The 11005-nt window shown below is 44.0% G+C and overlaps 1 protein-coding gene across 3 annotated transcripts in view; it reads right to left on the bottom strand.

The window, feature by feature from the left end:
• Positions 1-3018: 3018 nt before the first annotated feature.
• Positions 3019-11005, bottom strand: part of arhgap46a (Rho GTPase activating protein 46a) — a 30817-nt gene continuing 22830 nt past the window's right edge. For 2 of the 3 annotated variants that reach the window (XM_035151551.2, XM_035151553.2), the window contains 7 exons: positions 9298-9964; positions 8996-9088; positions 6490-6563; positions 5992-6191; positions 5244-5335; positions 4984-5153; positions 3019-4600 (listed from right to left, as the gene is read on the bottom strand). In XM_035151551.2, the coding sequence (XP_035007442.1) occupies positions 4406-4600; positions 4984-5153; positions 5244-5335; positions 5992-6191; positions 6490-6563; positions 8996-9088; positions 9298-9964 (1491 nt within the window). In that variant the 3' untranslated portion in view covers positions 3019-4405. The remainder of the gene's footprint in view (positions 4601-4983; positions 5154-5243; positions 5336-5991; positions 6192-6489; positions 6564-8995; positions 9089-9297; positions 9965-11005) is intronic. The other variant, XM_035151552.2, reaches the window with a different exon arrangement.

The raw sequence follows: 11005 nt of genomic DNA, 5'->3' as shown, positions 1-11005 counted from the left end.
TGTGTTGTCTCTGTGTGGCTTCATATTGAGTATTAAACATTGAATCAATGATAAAAGCACCTGAATTAAAGGTCCAGTGTGTACGATTTAGGTGAAAGGAATATATTGGCAGAAATTGAATATAAATATAATGCTAGTGTGTTTCATCTAAACTGTACAGATAGTTTTCTTTACACTAGAATTTACAGTAGTCCAAACTGGACAAACTAAACACCTTTCAGTTTTTATGACGACTGAAGGCTGCCACAGGTTCTCTGTCATGTGTGGAAGGGGAAGGGGAGGGTGAGGTGAGGGGTATTCAGTTGCAACATGACACCTCACCACTAGATGTCACTAAATCTTACACACTGAAGATGGAGGAAATACCAACTTGTTATCAGCAGCAGCATCCTAACTTTCCTCTCATACGTATGGATACATTCGGATCCAGTAGGTCATTGTCATTGCTTAAGCTGTTACACAGGTCACTGGGCAGAGCACCAGCCACTGTCCTAAAGCACCTAAACATGAAATATTAGAGCCTGGCCATGACAACCTCAGTTTCATACTGTAGTTGTTAATAGAACAACAACTCCCCAGTTCCCTTAACTGGTTACCAGTGGCTGCCCGAATCCGCTTCAAGACACTAGTACTTGTGTACCGTGCTGTGAACGGATCAGGTCCAGCCTACATCCAGGACATGGTCCAACCTTACACCCCAGCCTGTCCACTCCGCTTTGCATCTGCCAATCAGCTTGCTGCTCCCTCACTGCGAGCTAAACCCTCAACAAGATCACAACTGTTTCCTGTTTGACATCAGGACAGCAAAAAGTCTACACATCTTTCACCGCAGGCTAAAGATACATCTCTTCCGACTACACCTTGGTTAAGAAGATGTCTAATAACCATCATCAACTCTGATGTTGGGGGAGTTGCACTTATATATTGCGCATATTTTTTTTTAGCTAATGTACTTACATGATTTTTGCTGTTCTGGGTTTGTACCCTCATGGTTGAATGCACTTATTGTAAGTCGCTTTGGATAAAAGCGTCAGCTAAATGATATGTAATGTAATATAATATTTAATAATAACATAATAATAAATTACTTTACACGACTAATTATTATCATCGAACCATCATAATCCATGCTATTATACTCTCCTTTATTTATTTATCTATCTATCTATCTATCTATCTATCTATCTTACATAAGTTATAAGTTATAAAATTTAAGAGCAGGGTCATGGTCAGGGGGTCACTGGCCCCGCTGAAATCTGATTGGCCCCTGAAGTGCCCCTGTGTTTGAACAAGGAACCATTTTTAAAATGAACAGTGAACAGTGAACAAAGAATGACAGTAGTGTGCATGGATGTTGGACACATAACTGGACCCTCTGTGTAAACTCTAGCCCCTGATTTAGAAAAAACCTAGAGCTGGCACTGGTTTAGTAAGTAGAAGATGAACTGGTGTCCAAAAGATTTAAAGCTAAAATGTATAAAAGTGATCCTTTTCATCATATTTTGTTTTGTAACATTTTAAAATAGAAAAACTTCAAGGTACACCATTCAAACCTTCGGGAACCCAAAGAAATTTGAGCTCTCAGAAAACCTTCACCACCGTCTGAGACCTTAATCATCATGTTGGATTACAGCTTCTTCACAATCATCATTATGAAAGTGATGCACATTTTGAAGTTTTACAGCTACTTGAACCATGGTCTAACCGTCAGTAGCCATCAGCTCATCTTCAACAAGGCTCCAGCTAACTTACCGTTGCATGAAGACACTGTAAAAACTTTAAGGTTACAAATCACAGTTCTTCTCTTAATAAAAGCCTGATGTTTTAACAATTTGGATGATTCGAAAAATGAACATGACTATTCCAATGTCCTGTGTCCCTGAATGTACTTTTTGAAGTAGTCCCCCGAGTCTGTTTTCTTTAACTTGTTCCAGTGCCGCAGGCTAAGGTCAGAGGTCCTCTCACCCTGTTGCTTTTGGCCAGTGGCGGACAGGTACACGATCACTACAGTGATGGATGAAGCACGCGGAAGACTTGTGCAGTGATGAGCATGAAAAGAACAAACGGCTGAATATGCACAGATCTGATTGAGTGAAGGTGATGCTGTGTGACAGGACAGGGAGCAGCTTGCGTCTGTTTGCTTATGCTCATCTGTGCACAGGCAGATACAGAGGAGGGGGACTTTCGTTTTGACACTGGATGCTAAACCAGACGAGACAAATAGGTCTGATTGTGTAACACATTCTTCCTTCTATGAAATATGTCGGACTGGACTCGGAAGAAGTTTTCTGGAAGCTGGTGAAAGGAGAACTCTGTAGCAGCTGATGTCTTATGCAGAAGGTTTTAATGTAGACTTGATGCATCAAGGAGAGCAGAAGGTGGAACAATATACAAACGCTGTGTAACATGAGCAATTGTCCCACAGCATCCCCATATATCTTCCTCTACTTCACCCATTCTAACAGCACATCCATGAATGGCTAGAATTGCTGTCACTCTCTATGTTACGTGTAGGTGTTCACATCCTATTGGATAGTTTAGCCTAAAGTTTGCATAACCATATCACATAGTGTCCTTAAGTCTGGCCACTGGTGTAATACACAGAAGAGTTGAAGTTGGTGCCTCTCTGTCTGGAGCATCTGAGTTAGATATGAAAGCCCCTCAACTTAGAAAACAATACACTGTTGGTTGGCTCTTTATCTATAACCTGACCTTGGGTACTGCTTAGATAGAGAAGGGAGTATCTGTGGAATTAGACAGCCACTATTCTCTTGTACATATATAATGTAATATACAATAATATATAGTGGCATATACAGTAATGCGTGAAGATGGTCAAAAATTCCTCAACAACAGCCATCTTTGTTACAGCCACAGCTGAGCGAGTGGTAGAGTGACCAATTTTAAAATTGACCTTACAGCCGGAGGTCTTTGTTGCATGTCATCCTTCCTCTCACTTCCTGGCTCATCTCATCTACAATCAATATAAAGACAACAATAAGCACAAACCATCTCGTCTACAATTGAACAAACCTTTATTCATGGACAGTCATTCCACATTTTAACAAGAAGGTATGCAAACACACATATACATACATGGAAAGTGGTCTGAATCAGTCCTATGTTCAAAAGGCAGGCGGTTACAGCAGAGAAATTAACAGTTAATTACAAAAAGAGTTTTAGTTTATTGCTGTTTACGGCGACATTAACTTCACCCATAACCTGGATCATTAGAATAATACACTTCAGGGGAGTTGATACTATTTACACGCTGTATTTATTTACATGGGCAAAGTCTGAGAGGGGACACAAAGAGCTTAATCTACATTCTCATAGTGCTTGAAAGTTGAACAAAACTCCATTCTCAGTACAGGGGTTTGTGGCAGATGAATCGTATGTTCAGTCCGTGAAGGAGGCCGAGTACAGTTATCACATCCAACACCCGTTTTATCATGAGACCTGAGCCAAAAAAAGAAAACAAACAGACCACAAACTAAAGAGAACACAATTCCAACTGAGGCTTTTTAGAGATAATAGAGAAAGAGTATCATCAGTTGAACAACTAGCCTCCCACATAACTGACATCAAGTCGAATTACCACACTCCCGGATGGCTTCAGTTGAGTGTTTAGAGTCATACAAATCAAAGCACGTCCAAATTTGTTGGTTTAGAAAATCACCACCATCCTTTAAAAAGAGCTTCCCGCACATCCTTCCTGCGTGTGCTTTGAAACGAGGACTGTGTGCTCCTGTCAGAACAGTTGTGGTAACGCAGTTACTTGCATCCCGTAAAATGAAATACGAGGAGACAAGCCATCAGGACGACACTCAAAAACAGCACAGGCAAGCTTATTAATAAGACACCGTTACAAGAGTTCTTTTACTTTTCATATTTTTCTATTTTCTGTACATGATAAAATAGGGCAGTGTCTTTTCGTTCACACTGACAATCACACACACGCACTCACACACACACACACACACACACAATGAGTGAACACATCTGAAGAAAATACTGTAAGACTCTCACTTTACATAGCCCAGTTGTCAGTTGTGAGGGTAACACTACCCATTCTGTAAGAAACAAAAGTAGAATAAATCTATTTTCACATGCAGCGGTTAGAAAATATTACAGTGAACCACTTTAAAGCCGTCACTGTGGATCTTAGCATCAAAGAAAAACCAGTGAAACTTAAGGTGGTGATGTGTATCGTCTCTCAGTATCAATGCAGGAGAGCACAGTGGTCCGAAGTCCAAGATGTTTTCACACCCTTTGTGTCGCAAGAGGTGTAATGTCTCACCCACAGAGTTTCCAGTGTGATCTGAACAGGGACAGTGTTTAATGTATGATTGTAAATGTGTGTAACTGCAGATTCTGATCCAGCACTCTGGGCGGTTTTCAGCAACTACACCACCCCTTCGATGAAACTGGTTTCCAGGTGAACGATGAGCATCCGCAGGAAGGACATCTCCTTGCGCGTGTTCTCGAAGATGATCCGCGGTTCGTCGGATTGGCACCGGAGACAGTTGGGCGCCATCACCATGGCCAGGTTGTTCACGTCCATCTTGGTGATGGCCACATTGGATGGCTGAGCGAATACCTGGAGATAATCAGGATGTAAGGAGAGAGGGCAGCCAATGAGCACAGACTGACCTTTGACCTGCGGTGAGTCAGTCATATAAATTTACATAAAAACATTCAATTATTAATATTTTGTAATCAGTGTTTACATTTGTTTCAGTGGTTTTATTTTTGTAATTAGTTTTAATTTGTTTATTTTCGCGGCTGCATACGATTTAATTGAAATCTCTGGGACAACGGTTACATGATGCTTAACATAAAAAAACACATAGGATAAGATAAATCAAGTGCAAACAACCTGTACAGTTTTAATCCTAAGTGCAACAGGGACTCTGGTTAGGGTAGATTAATGTAAGAGTTATGTATGCGTGGACTCTACATCTACAGCAACATGGTGGTTACCTGCAGGAAGTGGATGAAGTAGCACAGCACCAGCCTGTTGAGCTCAGGAAGAGACTGCACCACAGCGATGGCCGCTACCGGGTCGTCACAGTTACTGACGCACTGCATGTAGAAGTTCATGGGGATGAGTGGCTCCTCCAGCTCCCGATACCACAGCTTCATTAGAGAGGCTGAACAAAGAGCACAGTATTTAATATGCATGTTCAAACTGCAAACACAGAAAAAAACTACACCTCATAAAAAACATATCCAAGCCTCACCGGGTACATTGGGGTCAGAGAGATTCTCTGGGATCCTCCACTGGTCCACTTGGAGCTTCAGTGCGTTCACTTCATCAATGTCTCCAGGCACTCTGAGGGTAAGACACACTGTCAGTTACACTCAGCGGCCACAAGAGGGAGCTCTAATCCTACCATTACACCATCTCCATGCCCTGTGGCAAATCCATTACACATGCACACCCAATTGGCATCAAATGTGGCTTAGTGGCTGAAAGTATTGTGTTCTTTGTTTGCAGTGCCTCTCCAGAGCAAAACAAAACCAGAGGGACATAAAGTGACCAAACAACACACTATTAAGGAAAGTCCCAGTGTAGATCCAGTGTTGGAGATCACATGGAGATCAGTATGTAGCAAGTTTGACGACAAGGAACAGTTTCCTCAACAAGTCGAGTTGGTAGAGAATTCAATTTGCTGGGGAGAACCTTACACAAACACACAGTTTGCTCCAACATGTGAGCTTAAGCAGTAAAGTAAACACATATTGAAGTATCAAATTAAACAGCGCTGGTCTCAGAAGCAAAGCGGGCTGTGTTTGTACACAGCCTACTTTGAAATTAGGGGGTGCAGGAGACCACACACACGTGTTTATATACATTGCACATACTATGCAGCACACACACACACACACACACTCAGTACATAAAATCCCTCTCTAATTTCATCCCTCTGTAATCCCCCTTCTCTCACACTGATCACTGGTATTCTGGCTGGGTTGGGTCTGTCTTACCTGAAGATGCCCTCTGTCTGAGCCCCGCCCAGAGCCAGGACGTACTGGGAAAGCTGAATCTGCACCCAGGGCAGCTTCCTGTCTGGGAAGAGCTCGCTCTGCCTCTCCATCACCTCCTCCAGAGAACTGCCGAACAGGGAGGGGGTGATGATGGCACGCCTGCTGTGGTCGATTTCCTCCAGTGTGGGCTTACGAAGACCCTGAAGGGGTGAGAGGTACGGAAAGGGGCAGGTTTACTACCTGGGTACGTCAGGGACTATGATACCAATTATTGCTGCGTCTGCAGCTGCACTGGGTCTGTGTTTATGTTTTTGCCTGTGACTGTGTCAGTGGACCTGTAATTATGACTCTCTATGACAGTTTCTACGATGACTCAGACGTGAATTAACTTTCTCAGCGATACGTCCTATTTTTATGATGTGAATGTGAAATCTTTTTTTTGATAACATAAAAATGCAACATCTAAAGCTCAAATATTTTATATTTCTTCCAGTTTACCTTTTTACCACCAGTGATAGCCACTTTCTGTAGTTTCCGATGGCAGAACTTGGCGTATGTGCTGACAGGCAGGCCTGCAGGGCAACAGAAGAGAAGTGGAACAATGAGATTCAAGTTCACAAGAAACAAGATACACACCATTGTAAGGATCTTTAGGAAAACCCTTAAGCATCAGGCATTACTAAACACACAAAATAATAAATGATTTAAATTCTTTCCCACAAACAAGGCAGGCAGTGTGTTTTTTTCCCACAGATGTATGAAAAGAGTATGAAAGACAGGCAGACATGTTGACGGTGTGATTCTGGCATATGGGGATTAGAGCAGGCACGACTAAACTGTCAGGCCGAGGGAAGATTTACTGCTGTTGAACAAAAGCCTTAGAGGCAGGATCCGGCCTACACATCCAACGCTCAGGTGATTCATCAGTGTACACAGACATAAAGGTCTCCAGAGAAAATGAGAAACACAGCGGCTCCCTGTCTGCTCCCTGCCCTAGGTAGCTACTGTGGAGCCAAGATCTATTTCAGAAGTGAACTGCACTAAAGGAGGCCGGATGTACTTCAGACTCAAGTAGTAGAAGAACCTGATCTGTCCAGGAAAGAACTTCTCTGCACTTCTTCTCCTCAAACCAAAAGCAGACAGAAAACCTTGACTGTTAGGTCATCGTGTGTGCTCATAAAAAAACGACACATATATTACTTCTGGTTCATACTAAAACACGAAGCTCTCACGAGGTCTTTCCCTGCTCCTAGCAGCTCCACTGTATGATGCATCTGAACCAGGACCAGATGGACAAACTTTGACAGGATTTCAAGATGTTACAAACACTTTAAAGCATATTCCCTACACTCAAAGCCCCAAGATTTATAGCAAACAGGTGACTCCACGAATGCACGCTCACAACCTCTGCTAAACTGACCAAGTTTGACTATAATTATATCTAATTAGAGAGATCATGCCAATAATTCACCCTTGATCTTGGCATAGACAGGAAAATTATTTCCCAGGGCTCCGAACATAGAGGCTCCAACTTAGTTTGAGAACACAGAGAGTGCAGAGCCCGTCGCTGCAGTGTGAGAAGGGGTTTGATCACTACTGGTCTATATTTACATCAAGTTTGATGTCATGAAAACAACTAAGCTACCAAAGCCCAAGAGAAATACAAGCTCATTATGAGCTTCAATGTACTGTACCAGGCATGACACCTGTCGGCTCATCGGCTGCAGCTCAACTGAACAACAAAAACACGACACCGTTAAAGGAGGGTGACGAGACAACTTCAGTCATATCATTGTCATTTTTCGACCCGGTCCATTTGTCTGTAAAATTATAAAAACTAGATTACTGCGGGTACAGGATTACCACAGGATTACCACAACACTTGGTGGAATGATGCGGTCTGGGTCAGGGGAGATCCAGATCAGGGTTCAGATCCAGGACTTTTTTTTCATTTACTTTAAAACTCGTGTGGGTATTCTTCAACATTTTCCTTTATTTCTCAGAGAATAATTCATGGATCTTTAAGGGGACTGATTCCTATATAGTGGAGGTGTGTGCTCTACTGAGTGCCATTCTAGTTGTTTCTGAGATGTTCATCCTACTGCTGGTGGAAAACGACCTACACCCAGCCCCTGAGAGGCCTTTTCTGAGCCCAGGCCTTGTTTGACCTGACAAGAGGCCTCTAGTCAATGTCCAACATGCGACTTCCGTTCCTGTCCTGCCCGCAGCTGCATGTTGCTCTGCTCAGATACAATGAACTTGTCACAGCTCCTACATTAATCAAGAAAACAGAAGCTTTTTTTATGCTGTTTTCGTACATGACTCTTTTTTTGTTGTAGTTGACTTTGACTGATTACTCCGTGGAAGACCCTCACGGTTAGTCAGAGAGGAACAGTAGCGTTTCTCTGTGACCTCTTAGTCAGTTGGCAGTTAGTCTGAGTCACTTCTGTATAATGTGTGAGGTTGCTGCTGTGGTGTCTACCGTGAGAGTATGGGGTTCCTCTCTTATGACATCATCATCAGAGCTGGCAGTGTGGTCTGCTCCATTATAAAGGCACGTGCCGATGAGTCGGTAACATCTTAGATGGCCGTCTGACATGCGAGTCACCAGAGGGACAGCTAAGATGACTCACAGTGTGGTCCATTGTATGCGTACTGAACTTTCTGAAATTCTCCTCCCACATATTTTTTTTTCCCAGCTCAATTTCTGGGAAATTAATTCATTGTGTCTGCAAACATCAGCATGTTCTTTTCTGACAAGCTGCACAGTGCCGAATTTTCCATCCCACTCGGAGCGGTCACTCTACAGGGAGCGATATGTTTGATTTGTAATGGCTCTAGAAGGCTTCTGAAGAGAGTAGAAAAACGTCTTTGAGGCTCCCTCCCCTACCTTCTTCATGCTCTGTCAAACAGATAAGCTTGTACAAATGGGAAATAAAGAGGATCCCATGTTCTTAAAGCAATGTTTCGGACCGAGGAGCAAGTAAATGAACAAAAGATTTACCCTCTTCCTCGTCTGTGTTCTGTTTTCTCTTCTTTCTGGACTTGGAGTTCTTCTTCAGCTTTAGCTCCTGCTGTTCCATTATGAACTGAGTCACTATGAAACAGAGAAAACAGCAAAGGTCAAATTTCTGATGGTCAGTCAGATAAGCACACTACAGCACTGTACTCTCTAACATGCTCATCTTGACTAAATTTAATTAAAATTCCAATGAAAGGGGATAGAAGAATATTTAACTTAAAAAAAACAGACACATATATAATTCTGATGATCATACAAAACATAAGAAAGAAAAGATGACCCACCCTCTTGCTCAGTCTGAGACTCACATTTCTTGTCGCTGGTGGGGTCAGTGTGTCTCTGGATGTAGCCCTCCAAGTAGCAGCGGAACTTGGGCGAGGGGGCAAAGAAAGCCAAGCTGACAGCCATCAGCTCCCAGCCCGCCGCCAAGCTCCTGGGGCTGCCATTGCCCGTGGTCTGCCTCACCAGCTGCACGTAGAGTTCGTCCCGCAGCCCCGGCATGTCCCAGCACTTGGTGATGATGAGCAGGGCGCAATGGCGGCGATCCAGGCGCGACGGCCTGTCTCCCATATAGGCCTGCACCAACTTGAACATCTCACAGGCCTCCTTCCTGACAGCTCGGTTGCTGGTGACTAGCATTGGCTTTTTGATGGAGCCGCGGTTCCACGAAAGCATGTTGGCGATGGAGACGCGGCGACGGAACAGGCCTTGCTTGTGCATGTTGAGGTGCTTGCTGGCCCAGTCCTCCATGCCCATGTCAGGAGGCGGGGGCTGCCGCAGGGTGGCGTAGGAGAGCGGGTAGGAGGATCCTCCCGCTCTCCCTCCTGCCCCATCACCTCCTTCTCTGTTGTCATGGTTGGCAGGGCGGTGGGGGCCCAGGGAAGCAGTCCGGCCATCCACCATGCCTTTCTTTCGGCTCTCCAACTGGGCCTGCAGCTCTAGGGTGCTCGCCTGCAGGGGAACAAGAGGCGGGGAAAGAGGAGACAGAGGTGGTGAGGCAAGAGTGCAGCAGAGGTACAAACTGTGTGTGTCTATGTGAGTGTGCAGCTGTATAGTCTTCGCTAAGCAGAGCTGCCTTCCTCCTAGTGTGGAGGAACGCTCTGCAGTGCCGTGGCTCGAGGGGAAATACTTGCAGGTTCATTAATTTCCTAATGCCCGAAAAGAATTTTACTGGGACAAAAAGTCCCAAATCCTCATGAACCCTGGTCTCAGCCGCAGGTGAGCAGATAGTGTCATTACAATCCTTACCCCTGTCCCTCCCTACACCACTCACCTAACCTACGCTCTACACAAGACACTCCTGTAATCCCTGTGGCAGGCTTTACGACCACTTGGAGCACCACAGCTCCCTTAATAGAGAAAACCAGTAACCCAGATATACTCAGCAAGCGGCCAGGAACAACACGAAACCCAAGCCAGAATCTAAGCTCAAATTTATTAATGGAACATTAAATGCAATGAGACCCTGATGTAATGCGTAGCTGACGAGTGCCAGTAAAGCTGGACTTTAGATTTTGGTTTCTCGATCAAATGGAGCAGATCTGAGGTCAGGTTTTGGCAACAGTCTCAACAGTTGCACTGAGCTGATGTTTGGGTGGGTGACACAGAGGTCAGTGCCAGAAGTCTAAAAGCAACAAAGACTATTTTTTAACTATGGGGACATATACACCAGAACAGGGTGGTAATTTAGTCATGCTATTGGATTGGGACACAACAATTAAACAGTGGAAAATGCTCCAAGTTTATAAAAACATGAATTATTCATGTTCTTTGAGGAAATGGTCAAAGTTGCAGTGCATCCTTTGAAGTAAGGTTCAAAAGGTCTTTCAGCAAGAACAGCATGTTCAAATATGGAAAATGTAGAGCTGCTCATACATAGCAAACCATAATCTGTGAGTGTGTGAGTGGTATAACAGCAGGTCTGAATAACATTCCAGGACAGACTTAGGGGGCCCGCTCACTGCTCCTTGGCTGTTGTCTAATAAGCTAGGG

This window comes from Hippoglossus stenolepis, chromosome 3, assembly GCF_022539355.2.
Source record: "Hippoglossus stenolepis isolate QCI-W04-F060 chromosome 3, HSTE1.2, whole genome shotgun sequence".
In the NCBI taxonomy this organism is placed as follows: Eukaryota; Metazoa; Chordata; class Actinopteri; order Pleuronectiformes; family Pleuronectidae; genus Hippoglossus; species Hippoglossus stenolepis.
The sequence above is the reverse complement of the archived record's forward strand: the minus strand, read 5'-3'. Positions and strand labels throughout refer to the sequence as shown.